The sequence below is a fragment of the Barbatula barbatula genome (genome assembly GCF_947034865.1).
Source record: "Barbatula barbatula genome assembly, chromosome: 1".
In the NCBI taxonomy this organism is placed as follows: Eukaryota; Metazoa; Chordata; class Actinopteri; order Cypriniformes; family Nemacheilidae; genus Barbatula; species Barbatula barbatula.
This window is the reverse complement of record NC_136766.1, coordinates 15,607,125-15,633,179: the sequence shown is the minus strand read 5'-3', so window position 1 is coordinate 15,633,179 and position 26,055 is coordinate 15,607,125. Positions and strand designations below refer to the sequence as shown.

The 26,055-nt window shown below is 38.2% G+C and overlaps 1 protein-coding gene across 10 annotated transcripts in view; it reads left to right on the top strand.

Moving 5' to 3' along the window:
- Window positions 1-23,504, top strand: part of dgkza (diacylglycerol kinase, zeta a) — a 104,757-nt gene extending 81,253 nt beyond the window's left edge. For all 10 annotated transcript variants that reach the window (XM_079452940.1, XM_079452938.1, XM_079452939.1 and 7 more), the window contains 10 exons: window positions 2,392-2,432; window positions 2,544-2,740; window positions 6,654-6,755; window positions 8,929-8,985; window positions 12,746-12,780; window positions 13,849-13,898; window positions 14,723-14,843; window positions 17,362-17,398; window positions 17,542-17,641; window positions 20,150-23,504. In XM_079452940.1, coding sequence (XP_079309066.1) covers window positions 2,392-2,432; window positions 2,544-2,740; window positions 6,654-6,755; window positions 8,929-8,985; window positions 12,746-12,780; window positions 13,849-13,898; window positions 14,723-14,843; window positions 17,362-17,398; window positions 17,542-17,641; window positions 20,150-20,266 — 857 coding nt within the window. In that variant the 3' untranslated portion in view covers window positions 20,267-23,504. The remainder of the gene's footprint in view (window positions 1-2,391; window positions 2,433-2,543; window positions 2,741-6,653; window positions 6,756-8,928; window positions 8,986-12,745; window positions 12,781-13,848; window positions 13,899-14,722; window positions 14,844-17,361; window positions 17,399-17,541; window positions 17,642-20,149) is intronic.
- The last annotated feature ends 2,551 nt before the right edge of the window (window positions 23,505-26,055 follow it).

The following is a 26,055-nucleotide window of genomic DNA, read 5'->3' as shown; positions in this document are numbered from 1 at the left end:
GTGTAGGGCATCACCAGCCTGACCGGCTGCCTGAAAAGCCTTCCCCACCAGTGCAGATGTAATCCTGCAAGGCTTGGTGGGGAGAGAGGGCTTTTTCAGAGACGAGAATGTCCCAGGGGAGAGATAGCACGCCAGCGTCGCTTCCACACGGGGCACCATCGTGTACCCCCGTGGTCTCGTGCCAACAACAGTCTAATAAATTGAAAGCACGAAAACATGAGAGGAATGAGGTCTCTGCCATGACTGAGATACCTCGGCATGGAGATCCTCAAAAAAGGGGAGGGCCCAACTTCTGGAATTGTCCACTTGGCCACCCGACAGATAACTGTCGTCTAGTTTTGACTGCTTGTGGGTCTCCTGTTCCTGCGGCCAGTCGAGCTTAAGACAGTTGACTGCATTCACTGCCCCGATAAGCTCCACCGCTTTTGTGTCGCGAGATGAACTCCCCAAGGCGGCGCTCTCCAAGCCTGCAGAACCTGCCTCGTCCTCTGCCAGGTGGGGGGAGAGGCTGCTCGGTCGGTCTTAAAGATGGACACCGAGCACGGAAAATCACTGCACTTTTAGAATAATTTTTTATAACACTTTTTAGTACATTTTAATGGTGAGATATTTGTAAAACCTAATTACAAACATAAAGGGGAACTAAAATAATGATTTATTGAACGATTTATTGTTTCTGAAGGACAGCAAAGATTTGTGAGATTTCTATGCGTGATGACGATGTCGCCCCCCGACAATCGATGTAGTTGCTTTTAGTAACTTAAAAAAAGCTTTTTTAAGAAAATGTAAAGTTTAAAAAAAATCACGAGCGACTTATAACTGGTGCATTTTATGTCATAGAATAAAACATGAAAATATAAATATGCGGTTTTGTTAACCACAGACCTATTTTTTAGACATTTATCCAACAAAAACATTAAAAAAAAACATTGTCTTTGGGACAACGGAACTGGAAGTACTAGAATGTTAAGTCGCTTTTGGGTTTTGCATAGAACAATGTGTCATCCCTGCGGTTCAGTATTAAGATGGGGATTTAGTGGGAAAGAATATTTTACTAGCACCTACGACATGCAAAGCTGCAAAGAAAAAGCAATTTGCAAAGTTCAAATAATGTTTTTGTTGCAGAATGAGTGCCATTACTCAAGCACACTTTTCTGTCTCACTTAGATCACAGAATCCATCAGCATTTTAAAACATAATTCTCGCTGGTCTCTTTTAACTTTTTTCTGTTAAGTGTTGAGAAATAGTTTCAGTTTATCTATTCATTTAGTTTAGCTTTTTTAATCAGATTTTATTATTCTGTTTCAGCTAACAAAAATGTTTTGGGCTACTGTATACCCACTAACTCCTTGTAGGTATCCCAGTGCGAGTGTGTTAGCACAAAAACAGATGGTATAAAGTGTATGACAACACTCTCAAAGCTCTGTAGTAATCTGCTTTCTGATCAGTGTGAATCTGTGTGAATCCATCTGGATTAAAGTCAACCCAGTCTTAATTAATCACAGGATCAGACTCTGGAGCTGCAGAGAACCAAAAGTCTGTCACTCTATTCTACTCTATGATTCTAAATGGAAAGTTGATGTCTTCACCTTATGTAGTAACATACATATGTTAAATCAGTGTGAGGAATATAAACTGTGAAGAGTCAGACTTCCCTTGAGCAACACACTGGAACTCCATCATCATAACACATAAATTCCACATGACAGCTGAGTCACATTGACATAAAACCTAACTGCTGCACATCAAACAGGTGAAGTGACAGTACATCAGATCCTCTCCTGACTTGTGTTTTTACTCCTCCACTCCAGTCCCTCCCACTCATCCCCTCATCTCCTGAATGTTAAGAGCTTCTGAGGGCTTTATTAGACAGAACACAGTGATTGTGGGAGTACTTCTGTTCTGAGTTCAGTGTTAGATTTAGTCTGATCTGAGTCCAGTTTTAATGGCTTGTAAAAACCCATTGTGCCTAGAGCACATATAGGGGCAACATGCCACCAGGGTGTAAGGAATCCAGTGGACTGAAACATTAAGAGTGCTGCAAGTGTATTCTTTAAAGTTATGAGCATAAGCTGTTGGGAGTTTTTCCTTTCTCTCTGTGGGGTTAATTTGCTTGGTTGAGATTGGAGATCTGAGGCGTCGCCTTTTTTGCTCATTATGAAGGACATACGATGAATGTTTTGTCAACACTATTGGTCGAAATACCTGGCCTGCCTTCTTTTAAGTGCCCTCTGATTTTAGGCATGTGCTGTGAACTTGTCTTCTGGACAAATTTCAAGCATTTGCATATTAATATATGACATGAAAGTAAGAACTAAAGAGCTTTGCTGTCCTTTAGTCATCATGAAGGAGAGGACTGATTTGGGTTGTTTTTATCTTTTTTGTTTACAGCTACAACAGCAGATCGATTCTACAGGATCGATCGAGCTCAAGTGAGTCCTCCATACAATAGCTTTTAAATTATTTTAATTGTTACAATGTGGAGTGCTCACGCACACACTGTTTTTACATTTGTTTGCTGTTTATGTGTGTCGTCCCCTCAGGAGCATCTTAACTACATAACTGAGATTTCTCAGGATGAGTTGTTCATATTGGACCCGGAGCTTGTTGTTACAGAGACGGTCAGCACGTCACCTGGCATGCCAGACCTGGTGGACTCCTCTGAAGAAATGCCATCCGGTCCACACAAATTCGCCTTTCCGTCATCGTCCTCTTCTCCACCAAACTCACCTGGACCAAGGTGAGAACAGATAAAGAAATTATTTAAAAAATTATGCACGTCCGCCTAAAAACCAGGATACTATTCAGCAAAATACAAAAGGACACTATTTGTATGTGTTTTTTTTCTTGAGACACCTTGAACATAAACATTTAGAGTATCTGGATAATTGTCCTGTACATACTTTACAATATGTGTCTACTTGTCCTTCTCCATGTTTCTTGTCCATGTGATGTGTATTATGATGTTTTGACCAATAATTTATTCAGTAGACCAGAAACAACATGTTCATTATTAACAGCAGATAATAATTCAGATGCCTGTCTGTGTTAATGTCTATACAGCATTGATCCAACTGGTGGCAGTGTGGTTCTCATATTTGAGATTTGTACAATTTTATTAGGAACAGTAATTCCACTGTACTGAGAACAGTAAGATTAACATCCACCTAGGGCATTTATAATCTAAGCTTCTGTATTGCTGTTAACATGTCCTTGAACACACGTGTGGGCAGGTTCGTACATGAATGTATTTGCATGTTTCCATGTGGGAATGAAAACGTGATTCCGAGATTGCGTATGTAGCGGCATAATTGCGCGGTTCAGAGTGAATAAAACAGAGCATGTCCTGCAGCGCAGAGCTTGATCCCATCCGCTATTTATAGCTGCCTGAAAAAGTCATACAGCACCGCAGCTCTGCTAATCTCTTCTGCGTGTGTGTGTTTGGGCGCATGTATTTGGAGGGGAAGAGAACACATTACTTTTTACCTCTCTACATTTCTGGTTTTGTGCGTTTACGATTTGATGATTAAATTCTTAAAATTGTGTGAAATTGTCTTAAATAAGAATACTGTCTGAAAAGAATGGTGTAATTCAATCTTTATAATTGCGCCATCGTTCAGTCATTTTTGTTCATTTCATTTACAAAGTGAAGTAAGGAGCTCCTTATATTTGGTGAAGTAGATGAATCTCTTGATATATTTAGCTCATGTTCCTCAGGAAGAGACTAATATGAACTGATTGATTAAGATGATTAGACAGAAGTTACTGTAGATCGATGAGGTGTATATGGGGGTCCTGCATTACCAAACATTTGGACTGAGGGCAGGCAGAGTGGAGTGGTGTAATGTGTCCGGACAGGCCGCTGCATCGGGCATATCTCTCCTCTGATAATATTGTGATCGTTTAACCCATCAGACAGGAGCATTCATTTCTGGTTTCCAATGGAAAACTTTCAGTCCTGTGTGTGTGTGTCCTAAAACTGTTGCTGTCATGTGTTCTGTGATGGTAAGAGACCGTCAGCCATGTCCATTTCAGTACACAATGTCCTGTATCTTTCTGTCATGTACTTTCTTGCATTTTACCATTAACAGCCCTAATTAAAATATATTATTACTGTATTTGGATTAACTAACATACACAAAGATCAATAAATGCTGTTAAAATATATTCTAAGTTCATATAAGCAACTGCATAAAGGCAAAATCAAATATGAAAATGAAAGAAAAACATAAATGGGAGAAAAGTTAAACCTTATGAAAAACTTTCACAAGTTAGCTGCAGTTCTCTGAAACTCTAAAAATGCTTTTTTTCATAAACATATGTGTCATCTTGCTTTAGAAACTACTTTTAAGTATTGATTTAAAGTACAAAAAATACCCAAGCAATAGAAAGCCCAGCAAAAGGGTATAATCGGAAATCGGTAATGTTGCTTACACAAATGTGTTAACACTCATTGTAAAAGAAAATAACTAAGATACGTACTCAGTCAAAACACGATGTCAACATTTTATAGCTGAATGCCTGTGCTGTTTATAACACAACAGCGCTCAATACGCCACACACTAATTGGTCCTACTTACATTGATAATAAAGATACCGTCAGCTTTGATGTTAAATACCCAAGTGGCTGAGAGTGAATTTGAATTGAACATACAGACAGATGAACTCAAGGAAGCCGGTGAGAGAAAGTTGACTCTACAATACACCTCCAAGTGCATTGAGATACGCATGTGATAAGTTTTTTTCAGATTAACACTAAAATATTTAACGCAGTTAATGCAGCATCCATTTATGTAGCCATTTTTTGTCTAGCGTTACATTATATAATCACGCTCATATGAACAAAAACATACAAGATTATGCCATGAGCCTATTTTGTCTGACAATTTCATAAGCACAGATTTCAATGTGTTAAATAAAATCTTAAATGAATGCAAAGAGTTGTGAAAATGGGAAAGGCGTCAGAACTGCGTAAAGAGACCTCTTAAACCTGCTGCTGTGACTCCTGTCATTAATGTAATCGAAGAAAACAGGAATTCAATTTGTTCTATAGCTTTGATTCTGTATTAAAATTTAGTATTAAATACTGTAAAGTGTTTGAGAACTTAATTCAGTTTCTGTATATTTCCTACCTGTTAGACATGATAGCACTCAATTATACTGTACTTTAATGTTGAACTATAATAAATGTTAAAATAAAGAAAAAATTATACATTAAATGAAGAAATCAGTTACAGTAGTAATGTCAGCATGTTGGCTTTCATCAAAGAAATTATGTTGTTGTTGTTTTTACATTAATTTTGAGATGAAATGTGAAATAATTCAATTATACAATTATGAAATGTTAAATTATATTTAAAAACATTAATGTTATGATGATTAATTGTGATTATCACAGAATTTCTTTTTGATTAATCGGATAAATAGTTTTAATCGATTGACAGCACTAATTTTAATATATGTGCTTATTACACAAACCAGTAATAAGGGTCATACATTTATAAATGATCTGAAAGCTGAATAAATAAGCTTACCATTGATGTATATTTTGTTAGGACAATATATTTGGCCCAGATACAACTATTTGAAACTCTGGAATCTGAGGGTGCAAAAAAATCTAAATATTGAGAAAATCGTCTTTAAAGTTGTCATTCAGAGAGTCTGTAGCAGGCCGTTGCTGAGAAGCATCAGGTTTGTTTTAACGCTCTCTATTGGCTTACTGCTTAACCTAATTTCCTACAGATTTTCTGCATAAAAGAAAAATCTATTATTTTGACCCGTACAATGTATTGTTGGCTATTGCTACAAATATACATGTGCTACTTATGACTAGTTTTGTGGTCCAGGGTCACATATTCAACTTAAATGTGTCGAAAACCTTAACATTAATATAATAATAATAGCTGTTTTTTGTTGTTTTATATGTTTTATTGTTAGTTCTTGTGAGACATCCTTGTAAAGCGTTACCCTTTTAATCTGTCTCATGTATTGTATCGGATACAGTTTGATATTTATATTCAGCCTCTTTATTACACACATACATATCGTACACGCACATGTATGGCTGCTGATGGTTTTTTTTTGGCGTCTTTGCATCCTTTAACTCCCTTGGGCTTGAAATAACGATCTCTCACCAAGCCATCACTGAACATGCGTTTGTTCAATTCACAATCACACAGAATTATTCATGAAAGGGATTTTAAATGAATTAAAGGAGAAAATTAGTCCCTGTGTGGTTCTTTGTTAAGTGCTGAGTTCGCCAGGGTGATATGTGGGTGAACACAGCGACTGGCCACACTCCTTTTGGTTTGTCAAATTATTTCCACCGGTTATGTTTTTCCAATAAATAAGATTACATTGCTACATTAAACAATAGCAATCATTTGTTTTGTGGTATATTAATCCTTTTGTTGTGCACCCTCAGATTCTCTTTTTGGTAATCATTCAATCACATAAATCATTACCTCTTTTTGATTTAGTGGCTGAACCTGTGACACTTGTCAAAGCATTTTTATGATTTTCCACGAAAGGCCTTTGTTGGCTTCTGATATAATGACTGGCCTTTTCTAGAGAGCTTAGACCCATTTTTATGACAGTGAAATATAACCCATGATAATGTTTCTCTCTCTCTCTCTCTCTACTTGTTTCTTCAGGATTGCAGAGCTCCAGAGGAAGCGTGTTTCTAGTGACAGCTCTGTGGCAGAAGCGCTTGCACACAGTGACTCACTCAGATCAGCCAAACCGGCTCTCAGCAGGTAGGAGGCACGCAGAAAACGTTTACGCTCTTCCAAAATCTTTGAAGCTCCCGTCGTGAGGATGAAACTGCATTTTCAGGCTTAAAGTGATCTTTCTGATTACATTTGTATGGCCCCGAGCAGAGAAATAAGTTGGTGCTTTATTAGAGTAAAACAGAAATAACTCCTCTCTTTCCATCTTCTATCTTCCCCTTTGTGCTTTACGTTTGTTTATAATATATATATTGGGCTAGTTATATTGTCTACCGCTTAGAAGTCAAATGATACGTTGTATTATAACTTCGCAAGCTTGATTCTTCTAGAGGAAAACCATATTCAGTTAGGATGCCTTGAGGGGGAGTAAAACATGGGGAAATTAGATTTTCCGGCGAAATAGCCCTTTAAGAGACCATTCCAAATTTTTATTTCTAAATTGTATTGCAAATATTACTGTTGTATTGTTTAAAAGTGTATATGAATTACTTTGCAGTATTTGAGGTCTGAAAAAGTACAGAGCATCTTTTCTGTTATTCAGATTAACTGGAAATAATTTTAAAATGGTCTCTTATGTTTTTCCGCGGCTGTAAATATGCACATATATATATAGGCATTATACACTACGTTATATTATAGAGCACAAAACGCATATTATTGAAGTTTTGCAATATGTCTATGATTAAATACTACCATTTTTAATTTGTTCTCTTTGGCTATAAGTCAACTGTGTAGTATTGCTCATTTTTATCTTATATTAGCTGGAATATGTGTATATTGGCCTGAACTTGTGGAACTGCAGACTAGTGAAACTCCAGAAGTCACTTGCAATAGCTTCATTTTTACTCATATTTTTATGATCATTTTTCTTCACGCTTGATCAGAAAGCAGAAGATTTCCGCTAACCCAGCACACACTACCCCTGAATCAACTGTTCTTCCTGTTATCAGGCAGGACAGAAAGACATTAGTCTGCTGTTTGATAATGTGTTCATCTGCATATGTAACAGGCAAAAGATGAAGAATGTTCCCTGCCATACAGATATCCGAACTGACTGAGATGAGCAGAAAGAATTGAAACGTGAAATGTTAGTTTTCACTGCCCAGAAAGCATCAGGGATATCACTGCCTGACTGCTCTCTATGCAGAAATCACATCACAGATCTTCCTCTTGTGTGAAATCAGCTCTATAAAGTACAGAGAGCTCTCCTGAGCTCACTCACCTCTGTGTTTATGAATGATGGGCTCTTTGGATCTTATTAAGTTCTCATTTAGGGTCAGTGATATCTCAGATCTGTAGTTAAAGGCTGTCTATAATGTCTAAGAAGCGTTATGTAACATTTTTGTTGGTGGTGAGCCAGTCTGCTTCAGTGGGGTCAGCACCACAATCCTGCCTGCGGGGAGGAATATCTGGCCCAGATATAAAAAAAAAAATTTTTGTTTGTGGTGGGGGATGTGTCTACATTACATCACATACACATTCTAGATGCTCTCTACAGCCAGACCTTAAAACCGTCCTTGGGATGAGACCTTAAACCAAGGTCCTGACTCTGTGGTTATTAAAAATCCTGTTCGCCCATTCGTAAAATTTTGCCCATTTGCCTCTATACACCATGGTCCCCTAATCACTAATTGTCTTCGTACTTCTGTCTCTTCTCCTCCAATAAGCTGGTGTGTGGTGGCCTTACTGGCACAATATGGCTGCTGTCGCATCATTCAGAAAAGCGCTATTTAAATGTTACAAATTAGTATTATTAATTATTATAATTAAAACATGAACCAACTGGACAATGTCATTTCATTTCAAACTCACATTCCTGTTTCTTTTTGTCTTTTTTTTGGTTGGTTTGTTTTTGTAACGTCACTCTGTTTCTCAGATTTAAGTTACACTCTAGCTATTAAACTTCCAGAGACCATTTCAGCCGAACCACTAAACATTCGGAACAGTCTCCATTAAAACCCTTTTTTGTAGATAATATCAGCATTAACTGGGCTGGGTGTTATGAAATGTATAAATCACAAACATAAGATTACAAATTGAAAATACAGTTTTGGCCTACATTGATAAAAATGTATAACTTGATATAACAAAATAATTGACATTGTCAATCGTTTAAGGTCATGCCTTTTTTAATCATCCCATTTATTTTGTTTTTAATTTTCTGCTCAACCTTTTGTTGTTGTGGTTTTGTGTTTTGAAGGGCGCTGGGTGTTCATCGCTCCAATACAACAGCAGCAGATTTCAAACCATCCGGCAGGTGAGACAAAGCTGTACTCAATCCTCTTTCTGTATTTCATCGCTCTCTCGAACCTTTCAGGTTCTCTCCTCTCTGTAGATGTTAGTAAAAAAAAAGTGTTGAAAGAGCAGCTCTGCTCTTTTAATCCCAGAGGGGATAGTTACTGGAGGCCGGTGACTCTTTCTAACATGAACTATGAGTAAGTGTCATTGCTGCAATGAGGAAATGAACTCCAGCACAGCGGGATCACGCCATATCTGTTGCTGATTATTATTTTTACCGGCCTGTTCTGTTCCTTATTAGGCCCCAGCTGTCTCTCCTGACACGACTCTCGGGGGCAGACCCACAACAGGCACACACGCAAACACACACAAGCACACACAAACTTGCAAAAGTTCTGCTGAAACAAAGTAAGAGAGGAGTCATTTCACCAAGAGACTGATCTGGATCTGGTCTACTTTTTTGCTGGTTCTGTTTTGCCAATCCTAGTCTTGTTCTGTCTTGTCTGGCATTCCGTGGTCTGATGTCTGTCATCCAATTGGCATACTGCTGTTACAGCTGGAAGACCATTTGTTGCTGGGAACCGAATCTTATCTGGTTTTGGACAGGTTTAGAATGGCATGTGCAGGCATAGAGACTTTTACAATTTGACTGACCGAAAACCTCACTAATCTGTTCTTATACAAGACCATCTCTTCTGTTTCCGTATTCTACAGCTCATCAATAACTCAAATCAGCTCGAGTTTGATTAAACTGGGAGCTTGCACTCGCACGCTCTCTTTGTATCTATTAGGAACATTGATTGGGTTTCTGTTGTCGTCTGTCGACTGCAATTAATTAATGCAGATTTAAAATGATGTTTTTCTGTCAGACGTAAATAAGGGATTTGCCTTTTCCCCTGTAATGGAATTACAGCACGACCCAGGAGGAGGTCGAACACAAATGCGCACAACCGATACACAAAGGAAATAACAACGAAAACGGGAGAGAGAAAAAAATAAGGCCCTTGTTTCCTGTGCAGGCCGAGTCACCTTTAATATCTTGGCTGCGTCTTGTAAATAGGAAGGTGCATAATAAAGGTAATATTGATGAAGATAAGAAAATGAGAAAAGATACGCCAGTACAGGAAGGCGTTGCAGGCTTCATTATCAAGCCGGGATTCCGATGGTGCCAATGCCTGAGTGGACCCTACTGAGTTGAACTTTGACCCTAAAACCCTGCAAATATTGAAGTCTTCACTAATGGGATTGTATTCGCAGCATGGACCATCAACCACCCCTCATTAAAACTGCTTCTGTTTTAAGAAAAGACTTCTGCTCGTAAATATCACTGAGTGTTGGGCGGGGAACGTTACATTCCAAGATCAATACAGCTGAATAAAAGCAGCGTGATTCGCTTTGTATGTAGGAGCGCCAGATTGTTTTTCAAGCTTGATGATCTTAGTGGGAGCTGGCGATAGTCACACTGCTGTTTCTCTTGTGAACTAATGAGGGGTTTCTAGAGTCCTATTGAATAATTGGCCCAATGTCACATTTCTACTCTTTACGTAAATGTACTAAATTACTAGCAATTACAGCTAGCAAAAGCTCAATAACCCCTTTAATGCTGCTCCGGGCTATTTTCTGAGTGCGTGGCTACATGCGCAGTGTACAATGTGGCACATTAAAGTGTCCTTGACATTGTGTGTGTGTGTTGTGAAAAAAGGCTAAAGAATGTCCGTAATTACATCTGCTGTCTGGATTGCATACCAGAGAATGGTTCAGGCATGTTTAAAGACTGGACGATCATTTAGTCTGAGGGAAAAATCATTACCAGCTTTGTCTCGAGGGCATGATGCTCAGATTCGCCCGGTTATGACGTGGATCTGATTGGTTGCACATGTATCAAACTCTAGCGATATAGAGAATCATTACATTTTACCTCTTCATGCAGTGTAATGTGATTTACTTCGAGATGCCCTTCCCCACCAAGCTGCGAGAAATATAGCCACTTCCCTCCTGTTGGGAATAGGCTGTATCTCAGCAAAAAGGACATTTGGGTTTCTGGGACTTCAATAAAAGCAACTCATTATATGTGTTTGGAGTGCGTTTTTCCTCACCCCATTGAAACTGTTCCACAGCGCCGCTGTGAACTTCAGCTGCAAGGTGAAGGCGGAATAAAAAATGCCCCTGCAGATCTGATTCCTCATGGCCTGCCAGAGATAGCTTGTCGGTGTATTCCAACATTATTTGTCATGACAGACTTGTATGGAAAGACAAGGTGTGATTGATAGGGATGGTTTTTGATAGTTGAGAATTACGGTTTGTAATTTCAGGGCTAAGAAACCCACTTATCTGAGCAAATTTCATCAGCCCTGCAGCTGAGTTTCACCCTCCAAGCGGTGCAATGCAAACATTAAAGAAAAAGGTGTGTGTGTTGGTAGACATGTCAGAGTCGGCCTAGATTTATGAGGCTGTGCACTGCTTTTAATTACGGGTCACACTCAGATTCCTGTGCAAACACACAAACACCCCCCCCCCCCACACACACACATACTCAGAGACACATTACAATGAAACAGTGTTTTGTGGCTTTAGTGAACCCCTTTACCTTTTCTCTCTCTTTTTTCACTCTGTCTCATTCAATCTAAGCCAGTGTTTGATATAAAACAGTTTTGTTGTTTTTCACCTGACCGTAAACTGACCCCCTTAACCTCTGACCCTGGCACATGAGGACCAGAGAGTGTTGAAGAATGAATGCATTTCATCATAACTTTACATTCAATTCCATAGATTTGTTCATACTTTAAAGTGAGGTTAATGTTGAACATTATCATGTGGGGTAAATTAAAGAGATAGTCCGCCCAAAACTGAAAATCCTGGCATAATTTACTCCTCACATCATTTCAAACCTATATGGCTTTTTTACTTCTGCAAAACTTAAAAGAAGATTTTCTGAATGTTGGTAACGGACAACGGTGGCACCCATTGATTTGCATTGATTCTTTTGTCTGTACAATAGAAGTGAATGGGTACCGCCATCGTTCATTTACCATCATTTTGTGTTTTGCAGAGGAAAGTCATACAGGTTTGAAATGACAAGAGGTTGAATAAATAATGATAGAATTTAAATTTTTGGGTGAACTATCTCTAAGAAACATTCTTCAAACCATATCGTCGCTGTCCTTGTCTGTCTGGAGTGGTGAATGACATTTTTTAAATGATTAAATACTGTGTTGTTGAAGTTGACAAGTTTATTTTATTAAACTATACAAGATTTAATTTTACATATATTTATATCAGAGCCACATTTCTTTTGGCATAGTTTAGGATTCAGTCCGTATTGCTCCACCTGTCCCTTTGCCTTACTGTTCCAGCTTACTTAAGAGGGGGTTTGTAATTATTCTGCTCTCCTTCATTATACACCAGCTCTTTGATCAAATATTCTTTCAGGTGAGAGCTCACAGAAGATGCTGCAGTCAGGTGGACGTATGACAAGGGAGACAGAGAGGATTTGTGTTGTCAGCAATGTTATTACCATCATGACAGTAGTCACACAGGCAACACTGACAACTACAGAGATAGAGCAAAATGCACTAGATCTCGTTACATACACTATTAAAAAATCATTTATATTGTGTAATATCGTTCTGAAATGGAAGGAAAGGCTGAGAAGAGAAGGATGATTCAAGTTAAGATTAATGGGTCACACATTATTGTACCATCTGACAGACGGTGTCCTCCTAAAGATTTTTTTCTGATGCTGGTTTAAACTGGATCACTCAACGATTTCTTTTTTACAGGTTTGAGAAGAGCGCCCTGAGCAATACAAACTCTGGTAAGAAATCTAAGCATTTCACTAGTTTCTTTGTCAGTGAACATCAAGCTTTAGAGAAAATCGGCTGCTTAAGGAAGTATAAATAAAATAAAATGGGAACACTATTTTTAGTCTTACTAAATAGTCATATATTACAGATGAGTCTTGGGGTCTCTGATCCCTCAGCAAGAAACAGATCGCGGCCACGGCATAGAGCTGAGGAGCAGCTCCAATGAAAACGGAGCTCAGTAAAGCTCCTCTGACTTTCATAGAAGGCGCCTGTTTAATGTTAAATGCTCTCTGGTCTCCGTTCTTCTTCTTTTTAATGAGCTGTTGCCTGTCTGGAGCTGTTTTTCCGCTTACCTGGCACAGGGAGGATAGGATGAGAGAGGGGGAAAGGGCTGGCTCACAGTCTGTGAGGTGCAGCGAGGCAGAGCAGGTTATCATCACTCACATTGATCCACATTACAATTCAGCGCTTGCTCCAAAGCCTTCCTGGCACGAGAAGAGCAGGAACACATTTCCAAAACCTGATTTGGCCCCGAGCACGCTTTCTCGAGACAAGAGGAAAGTCTCTTCAACTTCAGAAAGCAGCCGAGTTTTGAGGGCTGGATTGGAGCGGGCATATCTTTTGACGCAGGCGTAGGTTTAGCCTCACTCCGCTGTGTGCGTTGGCCCAGTATCCCAGCTGGGTGTTTTCATATTTCACCTCTCGAGGTTTACCAAGCTAAACGCAAGATTGCTGGATTAGGAAGGCAAATCTACAAAGGGCATGGCAAAGCTTTGAACACAGATTTAGCATACTGAAACGGAACCCTTCGAGCCGGCGTCAGCTAACGTGATTATCACCCGTAATTAAAATCTTTTTAACTTCACGCTCCCAAAGCGTTAAATAAACAGAACATCTTCTTGTATAACTCTGAATAACTAAATCGTGAACAGACATGCATATGCCAGTTGTTTCAGAATAACAATACCTTATAAGTCGCCAGTTGGCATAAAGATATTTGCCTATTATCTAAGAATCGGTATAAAAAAGATGTACTTGACTCTTTATTAACAGTTCTTCACTCTCTTTATGTTTTGCAGTATCTTCAGACAGTCTAATCGAATGTGTGAGGAAGAAAGATCATCAGAAGGTAAAAGCTTGACAAACATAGATGCATGAACCCTTTCTTCTCTCTAGACTTGTGCATTTTTACACTTCGATTCTTGTAAGACTTTTTAGCCAAAGGGCTTGCGAGAGCATTCACGTACCGTTTGCGCATGTAGCTTCTAATGCAAGTCAGATGTTGTGTGCTGCTCTAAAAGCGCACAACGCAGTGCTTTAGTATGCGAGAGAGCAAGCGGCGTGCTTTTAGTTAAATGTTCGCTCGGCCTAAAGGATATTCTGTCCTCTCTAAGGCAACGCTGACCTCCCCATTAAATGTCAAGTATCTTGCAGAGCCGAGGCAGAACCATATAAATGATCCTGCATATTCGATTGACCTTTCACTCGTTCTTGGTTTCTATGGCGACCAAACAGGCTTTCTCCAGAATGATTATCTCTCGCACCCAGCTCCGAGCCTATTCTCACACGTAATGTCCCAGAAGGAAAGTGAGGGTGTCTTCTCTTTCCACTCAGTTCATTTATCATCCTGGTCTTTTCTCCAAATGAGACCTGGTAAATGAAAACCTCAGTGATGAGACCAGTCTGCCTTGACTTAATGCCAGAACATTTCACGCCCAAACTTTCTGACAAAATGCATGACATTGAAGGGTCCTTAGATCGTAATGGGACCGTAACTGGCATGTTTGCTATCAGCCTACAGCCAATCTTCTGCTCTTCTGTTAAAAACTGTTTGGAAACTAGTTTATTGGCACTCTGCAATATTCAGACTGACTGATCAGTTTTACATTTCTGCACTCTTGCGTTTGCCGTTAGTGTTTTGATCATATAATCATTGATTTTGTTTCTCTGCAGTTGAAGGAGCTGCATAAGAAGGGGGCAGACCTGTGCGTGCAGGACCCTATGGGCCGGACCCTACTGCACTATGCTGTGGAAGTGGGCAGCAAAGAGATTGTCAAATACATCATTGATAATGGTATGATGATCACTATAACAGATCTCTCTAACACTCATAAACCGCTAGCATAGGCATGATGTTTATGAACATACTCCATGTTTCCACTGTTCTGTCCGTGGAAAGATCAATGAACCGGCTGCTTTTGTGGAGTAGATCAATGGAGGCAAAAGCATAACTTGCTTTCTCTCATTCCTTATCATAAGTGAATAGAAAACCACATTCACATTGATTGTTGTACTTCTCAAGAGTTTGGACACAACTACAGCAGTCATTTCTTTCACTAACACTTAAGGGCGTTGATTTGGGTATTGAGGATAGGGATGTGTCCATACCAATATTCAGGAACACTAAATTGTCCCTGCCTATAATTTCGACCAAACAGTGTAATCTTTATGTAAGGAATAATAGACGTCAGGCTGTTCAATTATTCAAATGTTAATGCACACTACGAGGTGGTAATGCGGCCACGAAGCTGAGTGGAGTCAACTATTCTGCTTATACAACAGTTATCACACTACAGGACATTGTTCAAATGTTAAATTTCAATGTTTGTGAAGTTATCGTCTTTCAAATTCTGTTGGTGATGGTAAGGATCCCATTTCCGTTAGAGCAAACGGACTCGGAAGCTTGAGCCACGTGGTGTGTGTGAGAGAGACTGAGAGACAGCACATGCACCTACGTGTTTGCAGTAATGTGACAGAAATGCCAGTGATAATGAATTATTTATTGCTCGTATTGTTTATATCTTAATCATTCAAACCTTTGAAAGAGTAGGTCTATCAAAATGAATCAGTTATAAGTAGCATGAAGAGGAAAAAGAACCAGTTGGCTATCAGTGTTTATTAAGGCATTTGTTTTTTCTAATAAGTTATTTTAATTTATTCAATTTCAGTATATGTATTTCTTGTTTTGTTTATTTAAATGAAACTGTAAACGCTGCGGTCAGCAGACCTGGAACACCTTCGTATGTGTGTATTTACTGAAAGTTAAACATTCTTAACAAGAGTTTATTGAAAAAATACGGGACAAGTTTTTCCCAATGCATCACAATACCCTATTAACCGCATGAGTTACAAACTTTAGTGTGTGTCTGTCCTTATTTACATCTATGAGGATAGCTTACTATAGTTGAAGATCATGACAATTGACTGTTTAATATGCTTTATTAACTAAAATGCTTATTTTTAATAAGCATTTTTCCAAATTATGATCCATATTATGTTTCTGTCCAAGAGTTTGTGATTAGTTCAGCTGTGTGAGGGTTATGTTTTAGCCAAAATAAAATGTATATCATGAACCTTAAATATAAATATAAAACAAACCAAATTAAGCCACTGAAACATTTACTTTTCTGTTTATGGCATGGAATGTGTAATGATTATGGTAAGCTATAGATATCTAGGCCATAAATGTGTTAATATGGAATGCATTAATGCGTTATTTTGGTCAGGTGACAGAAGCAGCCCTGTCATGTTGTGGATCACAGATGAGGTCAAACATTGACATAGTAGTATGTTAGTTGTGAAATTCGGCAGTGTGACAAATGTTAGGTTGACGATCTACAGTGTAGATTCTTAGTGTGTGTTTAAAATGAGAGCTTTGAATTGTTCAGATGCCATGCACCACCAGTCGTGTCATTTTATCAGGTGGCTGAAGCAGCCTTGCCAGGCTGTAGCCCAGGTGGAAAGGCAGAGGCAGGGTCACAGGTGATTAGGCTTTTAAAACATGATTATGTTATTTCTTGTGCGTTATATTTAGGTTGCAACTTGCACTGTTATAGAGGTCTATTGAGCACTCAGCTATACAGTAGTTGTAACAATCTAGGCATAAATACGTATGTATATAAAATAGCTATAGTTATCCTGGTGTATTTCTGATCCTGCTGTAGACAGCAATAGACAGTATAATGAGAGTGACAACGACGGAAAATGGTGTAGAAAACTATTTCAAATAAATCTATTTTAAGCATTGTTAAATATTATATTGTTTCAAGAGTAAAACGGCACTAAACTTTAGTGATGTGGCTCTGCAGACCAATTTTATGTCCCCACCAAACACAAAAGAAGATATTTTAAGAAATGTCTCAGGTTTTGTGCCCAAACAAGTCAATGGGGGATAATGTTGTTTGTTTGTTGTAGCAATGTTCTTCAAATTATCATGTTTGATGCTCTTCATAAGAAAGTCACAGGTCAGAATGACATGATGATGAATCAATAATGAAAGAATTTCCAATTTTGTGTGAACTTTAAAGTCATCACAGCTATGAATGACACAAATGGAAGTATGGGAATCTTTTGGCTTTCTCTTATCCAACATCATGATGTTTTTCTAATAGTACTGATGAAGTTCCCATATACTGTATGTATGTGCTTCAAATCCCTGTTATTATCCAGTGTGTAGGGTTGTGGGGTGTGAATCAGGTCATCTTTCTCTCCCACGCAAGCTTTAGACAGCTCTTCATTAAACATCACACCATCACCTCAGGGTGCACGCTTTCACATGGTTGCAAGGTTTGACTGCATTTGTTTCTCCACAGCACCTACGGATATCCTGGATGTAACAGAAAGAGAAAAGTGAGGACTGTTTCGTTACATTAAATGCACTTCCACACTTAATAAATGCTTAAGTGTTTGCTTTATGATAATCAGACTTGAGCTCCAACATTTTTCTTCATTCTGTCACTTGCTTTTTCTCTGTCTGTATCTTTCTCTTTTAGCGGAGAGACGGTGTTGCACAAAGCGGCCTCGTTGTGTCATAGGACAATCTGTCATTACCTAGTGGAGGCGGGGGCGTCTCTCATGAAGACAGACTTACAGGTGAGTCGGACGTGTAAAGGCACTTCAGCATGCAGATGCATGTTTGAACTGAATTTGAACCGATAGGTAAGGTTTACAGGGGTCTATGAGAAACATTTACATTTACATTTATTCATTTGGCAGACGCTTTTATCCAAAGCGACTTACAAGTAGTTTTTTTGGCACATTACTGCAGAGCAATCAGGGGTTAGGTGTCTTGCTCAAGGACACTTCAGTCATGACCTGCTGGCACTGAGATTAGAACTGGCAACCTTCTGATCACAACCCCAACACTCTAACCATTAGGCCACAGCTGACCCCACAGCTGAAACATCCTTGCTGCTGAGTTTCTGCCTAAAAACGTTTCTTTTTTGGAAGTAATTCAGTCTTTGTATTCCATATGGGAACCTATGAAGGATTTTGGTGAGCCCTGAATACAGATTGGTTCACTGTACACGTTTGTGGCTTTTGGATCATGTCTGATTTTGGCTGTGTCCTCCAGCTGGTCTCCATCCCTGAATTTCTCTGTGAGTCAGTGCTGACTAAGACCTCATCTTGAAAAAAGGAGCCATTCTTCCCCCCAGCAACCCACCCTTTTCCCCCGTTCACCCCCCTTCCACACATCCAGCCAAGAGGCTCAAGTTATCCAGAAGCACTTCTGATTGGTGCACCACAAAATTGCACACAGCTGTAGACACACTCGACTCTAATTACTACCTCTCTTCTTTTCACAAGAAACATCTACTTAAAAGCGAATTATTGGAAGAGATTTGTAACCAAATGATTTTCCATAACGGTTTTTAACATTGGCACCAGTGCGTCTCCAAACCTCCCAGCATTTTTAAGTCTTTTACCTTTACCTATTTGATGAATGTGTGAGACATTGATTCAGTCTCTCGGGTGACAATGGGCTCTGGTCAGGCTGTCAGCCTTGAGTTCCTTATAATTATCACTATCAGTGCGTGAGCTGTTGAGATGTGTAAAGTCACCAGTCTGGCACAGTCTGCAAGCAGAGACGGAGAGTCTCTCAGTGGAGAAATTCTGCCGATTTTCATATGCCCTTCACCAATGAGACTGCTCCTAAAATACACAATCTAAACAGGACTTGATTAGTTGTGCCATTTTCCCAGACTGTGGTTTGTTGAGTTCAAAAGCCCTGCGCCATCAGCACTTTCCTGCTCTCTTTTTCCCGTTTCCATCAAACCCGAGCATCCTCCACATCCTATCACACAGCATAGACTGAGTCATCGTTCATTTTCCGGTGACACGGTGTCATCCTCCTTTACTTTTTCCTTCCCTCCCTTATTCACACTCCTGCTATCAGTCTTTGTCTTTAGATTATTAGAATTCCTGTGTCTTTGGTGCCATGATTTCCGTCTCTCTTCTGGTGACTCGTAAGAATATGAATGCTGGTTTTGTTTTTAAAACCACAGTAAAGCTGCACTCTGCATGTCCTGCACAGACCGGTCCCTCTACTGCTAAGCTTTTTCTCCTGTGTATCACAACTCTGTCAGTTCATCATTGCTAATATTCTCCATTGTGAAAGCTTGCAGGATTCGGCTTTTGACAGGTTTTCCAGAACTGGCTGAAAGTTGTACAGTATGAAAGGATGGCCAGTTGTACTGTATTCTCCGAAAACAAAAGTGTATCTGTGCCACCAGCTCACAACAATGAAAGCACCAGGCGGGCAGTTTGACTGCTTAAAGCTCTGTCCCACAGGAACAGTCCAGACCTTTCACTCGGACTCTGTGCACCAGGACTGCCTGCAATTGACAACAATTACTGTTGAGCAATGCTGGACCCAGCACCCCAGAAACAGAGAGGAGTTTCAGAGACAACATGTTTACTATTAGAGACTCTGTCTTTGATTTTCCTCCATTGTTCATAGATCTGCAGACTCAATGAATTTCCAATTAAAGCCTGTAGTTTAAAGCAGATGCTGGAGATGTTTTCTCTGTGTATTTTGGCTTAATTGTAATTGCATTATAAAAAATGTCTATGGTAGTTATGGCAATTGGGATGGTTTTTAAGGCTCATTACAAAAAACTGCATTCAAGCGCTCCAGGCACGTAGACGTGTCTTCCATCTTGGAACGGTCCATTGATGTCACTTTCAGTTTACTAGAATGCCACAGCGCTGCGCAGCCATGGCTGTGAAAACCACATGGATTGAAATTCCTGAAGAATGGGATAACCGTTCGTTGTTGTCATGTGTTAATGTAGCAGATATAATGTTTCGTTTACACAACAACAAATATGTTTTCATGATCAAACACAGTCAGATTGCTCTTGAGTGTAAACAGACCGGCTCGCACCTTCCAATATAGTGGATGACCTATACAATACCTAAAACGGCCCATAGAAACATATGCTAATGCGGCATCTAGTTATTTATATCTATGTCAAATTTATCTTCCTTAGTATTTTGCATGGATTTGCACCAACACACAACTCTGACTACTGTATTTCATTCAGTGGAGTTATTATTGATTCCTATGTTTCTATTCAAGCACACCTCTTTTTTTTCAAGGGCGATACTCCAAGGCATCGCGCAGAGAAGGCGAAGGACGCAGACCTTGCCGCATATCTGGAGAACCGTCAGCACTACCAAATGATCCAGCGTGAGGACCAGGAGACTGCAGTTTGACCTTTAACCTCTCGCCCCTCTCAGCTGGTGTCCTTTCCTTGTGCCAAAACAACAGTAACCAAAAAATGTATTACTACACCCTTAGCAGGTTCTCCGGACTGCAAAGAAGGGTGATCCATTCCTAAAGGGGGGAGATGGACGTACAGCTGTCTCCGAAGAGGTCCCCAGCTTTTATCATCATTCTCTGAATGGCATTCTATACTTGTGTCTTTTATTTTATTGCACTGCCAAACATCTTAGTCTGTATGTATGTGACAGAATGCATTTCCTTCAGTGAACATGCACTCATGAAGTTTGTTGCTTTTTAGTTTGACATTGCTGAATGTTAATGAATAGGAATCAAATGTTGGGCTGAAGGATGGCCTGTGGGTCTACAAAGCTATTGCTTTGACCCATGCTACATGTTTAATATTGCTGTGCTCACTCCGTGTAGTGGTCCAACAAATCACTGTAGATCACGTGCTTGGTGTGTAACCTGAAACATTTCAATTCAGTGGCTAATTTTCTAATAAGAACTTGACCGGTAAGTAATATGGTGTTGTTTAGAATGTAACTCTAGATTTTCCCTGAACTAAAATGTTCAGGATGGTTCAAGGAAAGAAAGAGTGGGGTCTGAGAAATATCAAAACTATTAACAGTAGATCATTGTCAGATGTGTTGTCGAAAGGATTTAGCATTTTCCTAGATTTCTGTGCTGTTTCGAATAAGAACATTCGGTACTGTAAATGTGCGTGAGTAGCTTTATGTTCAAGAGGCATTTGCACTGTAGCTTTCATTGCCTTCTTTACTCTCTTCTATAGATTTATAATTGATGTACTAAAGTATAGCTTCTTTCCTACTATATTTTTAAGTAAATATATGTTTGTATAATTTGTAGCTATAACAGACGTGTGGTCATTGTATTATAAGACTGTAAATTAGATTTTTGTTTATTGGAGTTGAAAACAGATTTCTGTTTCCTGTATTTGATTCAGCTTGTGTTTCTCAAGTCTTTGTGATAAACACAAACACACTTCTTAAGAGCTACATTACTGTTTGTTTTTATTTGCTCATGTCAAGATTTTACGATACTATTTATTTTTCAAAATAGTTATCTATTGAAATAATTTGGCCTTAAAATATATGTTTTTGATTATTAATATGACTTAATTTATAACATATTTCAATTATTTGCATCACAGAATGAAACTTGCTGCTTCATTATGGATGTGACTCATTGATATCTTTACAATAAATGTGCTTATTTGAACACATTTAATACATTGTATAAAGTTGAACGCATTTCCTGATGTCTTTACCGGTGTTCATTGGGTTTATACTTTCAGAAATACATTTTCATAATTCTCAGTTAAAATCATTTTTGGCAGGACAATTTCAGTGTTCGAACATCCATCCATCTATACATCCATCCAACCTTGACAGCTACATAACAGAACCTCTGATGAATGACATCATAATGCCACGAATGCTAAACTCACTGAACTCTCACATCTCCTACAATAAAAAAATACCTAAATGATTGATTTTTGAAACTCTAAGGTTTATTTCATTGTGTATTTTTCATTTAGAAAGGATTTTTTATCTAAAGGTTTGTTTCTGTTAAGGATATTTAATATAGTATACTTAATCAGTACAAAGGCTGATTGTGATCTGTGTAGAGTTGCATAAATAACAGCTCTTTGAAGATTATTAAATCAGTTGAAGTGGTCTTCAAACCAGTAACACTTTCTACACAAGCAAGTCAACTTTATTTCTGTACCCAGGACTTTATTTTAGCTGTTTGAGATAAACAGCCTCTCAGTCTTAGACCGTGATTGGAGGGATTAAAAGACGATTTTGTAAATTTCAAGGCTTTCCATTGCTACATAATTATCATAATCCTAAAACTAGAGTTTCTCAGAATAATATACAGGACAGATGCAGCTTCGTGCCAAATATTTGAATTAGACTCTAAATGTTTACTGGAGCTTTTTTTCTGTTTTCTGTCAAATGTTGTTTTCAGAGACATCTTGGACTGATGACATAGTTAAACTGCTACAGCGTTATTGGATTTCAATGAATTGGACATTAATTTGAGCTCATTTATGAATTTATATTAATATAGAGTCCAGACAAATTGATCTATCAGTGACTTGGTTTTGTTTATATGTTCACTAAACAACTAATAACTTAAGTGCTCATTTTAAAGTGGTGTATGCATGACTAGTGAGTTACAAATGTGTTGTTGACTGACACAGTTTTACTGCATGGAATCACACAGTTCACAGCTATTATTATTATTCTTTATGAGAGAACTACTGTAGACTTGCATTTAGCCTCATTTTAATACCGTTATAGGGGAAGTGTGGTCCTTTTCTAGAAGACTGCATAAATATGCTGTTGCTGTGTTTTTGAGACTTAATAATACAGTATTTTGTCCAGCTAGTCTGTGGCAAATTTAGAGGAGGTTTAAGTGGTGCTGACTGAATTAGGTTGCACTAGAAACCCCTCTACTGTTATGTATTTTTATTTTTATTAATAAAGTTTATGATAATGATTCTGTACAGCGCTTTATTATTTAAAAAGTTATAGACACATGTTTATGTTGAAAGAGTAAATACATTTACATTTTGTCATAGGGCTAGACTTGACCTTATTTAAGGTTAGCAAGCCATAGTTTCACAATTATTACTGCATTTTTCCATTACCCCATGTTCCTTCATGTTGTGTCTTTAGTACACAAACATATTACATAATCATTACTATACATGTCATCATTTGTCCATTTTGTACTGCAATATTTAAGGAAGACATTTTTCTAGTAGTAATCTTACATTTCTCAATTTTTGTAGATCTATATACTTTTGAAGGGCAAAGCAATGTAATATGTATTTTGAATATCTGAATGTGTGTGCTGCTGTGCATTTTCTCAGTTAAACTCTTAAGCCTTTAGCTATGATTGAAATGCATGAATGAAGGTGGAGAGAAGAACTGCCTATTTCATGGTCCTATACAGGGAAAGGAATTTGATGTTGAAAGGGCATTGACATAATTTGTGTCTATGTTTTTATTTTGCAGACTAGATTTCTGATAAGGAGATAGCAGAAGGTTTTAGTGCAATAAAACTAAAAATATTTATTAAAAATGTTAAAAGTGTTGATTTGTAACATTGTGTCAAGTAGTAAATGTCTTTCTGTTAGCTTTAATGCACTTATTATGTTTTATGTCTGATTGCCATAATAAAGTATATTGAATAGTTATTGGAACGGCTAGACCATATTTTACTTTTACACAAATATATCTTAAGACACTAGATCTTTAATATTATTTTTGTCTTTATCAAACTCTAATACCTAAACCAAAATATAAATTTTGTGAAAGACAAGAATTCATTTTAGATCTGTTTCAGGTCCATCTGTTTAACAGAAAACCTGACCTTAAGACCTCTTATGAGTAAACTCTCACTTAAGCTGACAAGTCTGTGCTGCTCACAATGCTTCATTATTTTGTTTGGCTACTCATTTAAAGGTAAGAAACTACATTGAAAATAAATATGTTCATATAGATTTCAACCTCAGTGGCACTCTTAAAATTAAAGGTGCTTCCCTATGCCTATTGCAGAACTTATTTTGTCTGGTTCTATAAAGAACATTTAATCTCCTGAAGAACCTTTCCGTTTCACAAAGCAGTTTTTGTCAGATCAATGCAGTTTGTCACAGGTTGCCACAAATTGTAATTACTGAACTAATGTCCAAAAGAAAATAGCTTTATGTTTTTGTGTTAACTTGTTCATTTGTGCTGAAAAGTTGAAATACTTGAAATAGATGTGTAACCCCAAGCATTCACAAAAACTCACCCTTACTTTTAAAGATGGATGGATATAAAGCTTCGATGTCTGGTACAACTCTTTTTTAAACAATTTTAATGTAGTTTAATCATTCCTGGGATGTATTATCAACATTTTCTTTAGACTGTAAAACTGAGTTTCTTTTTGTCTCAGCAGGAGCGAGCTGCCAGCTCAGAGATGAGTGATGAGTGTTGAAAAGAGGAATGCAGTTCTTTTCTGGCTGAAGGCAGTAAAACAGGCATTATATTAGTCATTGAATTTATCAAACCCTCTTGTATGAATAGATACAAGAATAGATAAAAATAGTCTGATGATGTGGACTTTGTCCTGAAATAAGACCGTCCCTTCATTCAGCAAGTTAGTTTTCTACTTCTCTCATATTCATAACTCATCTACGTTCCACTCTTCGGTTCTTTGTGGTGTGAAAGATGAAATTCTTTGAAGTAAATCCAAGTTATAGAATGAATTGGGGGCATTTCCGTGTCACCCTTCTAAACGCATTTCATTACAGGCTTTGTTATTTTTATGCATTAGACCCTTTTACCCAATGCGACTTACATTGCATTATACTATTTACTGTTACTATTTCCTGCATTTAAGAGAGTCATGGTGTTTCCATTGTTGATGAAAAAGTTTGGTGGTGACATCATTAGTAGTCTGTGCAGTTGTGTCACATTAAACATTTATTTGGTTTTGGCACTGAAAAAATATAAAATGTATCTCGGAAAATAAGAGGAAGTGCAGGGTCCATTCTTCTGGTCATAAACCCGCTGCTTCTTAGCATAATGATATATGATGCAGGTATACTTCAGTCTTAGAAAGCAGACTTCAACACAATCCTCAACGCTTTAACCATTTCATAGACATGATCACATGCTGTTTCACCCTTAGCCCATTTGGCAGCTTTCCCATGACTTCCCATAGATCTGAAGAGGCAGAGCATAGAAGAAGGAGGAGTATTGTGGATTTGTTGATCATTTGTGAGAGCTTGCGTGGCTGTAAGCTGCCTTTTATTCAAACGGTGATTGTTCCATCTGTCTTCTGTTGCAGTGGTTTTACTGTGGAGAGCAAAGAGGATGTCTTTCCTTTTCAGTTTGCTGCAAACTTTATACAAATCTACTATACTAGGCCTATACACTCACTCTCTCGCTCACCCCTGTTTGGTTTATATTGTTATCCTTTCTCATGATTTTCTGATGTTTTTTCTTTGTTCTGGATTAAAAACTGGATTTACAGTGAAACTTTAGTCACTTTTCCAGAATTTTCTACATTATTGATCTTGAACAGCTTTCACGTTTGGCAGTCAATATACTGCTGAATTGTATTTTGATTGACTTTGTGACACAGACACAATTGTATATCACATAGCATTGTAAAGAGCAAAAAATCTATAAGAAATGGAGTTTGTTCAGGTCATTGTTGTTTTGCACTTGCCTGTCTCAGCCTGCAGAGAGACTGTTTATCCCTGTGCGCCATTTGTCCTATTGAGCTGCTGTTTCCTGCCCTTAGGGGTTTATACACACATACACAAACAGAACACTCATGCAGGCAAACAATCCGAAAATTGTCTCTCAAATGCTTCAAAAAGTAGAAGTTATGTTACAATTTAAACACAACCTTATACACAAAGAACGACTTTCGTGATTTAAAAAATCTGATGTTGTTATGACATCTATAGACAACAACGTATCTGTTGGATTATATAATATGAATGCGTTTATTAATGTGTGTTTTATGCAAGGGTAAAGCAACTTAAAGCTTACTTGAAACTGTCTGTCTGTATGTATTTACAGTGACGCTAATGTGTTGAGTTTAATGCTGTTTAAACTTCAGATCATAGTCAGATATTCTGCTGCTTTGTGTTAGGGAAACCAACATACCAATTGGCGTTTTATCATTTCTGAACAAAGGCTTTTTTGATGACTTGATTTGGTCCAATTCATTGTTTATCTTTGGGAACTGT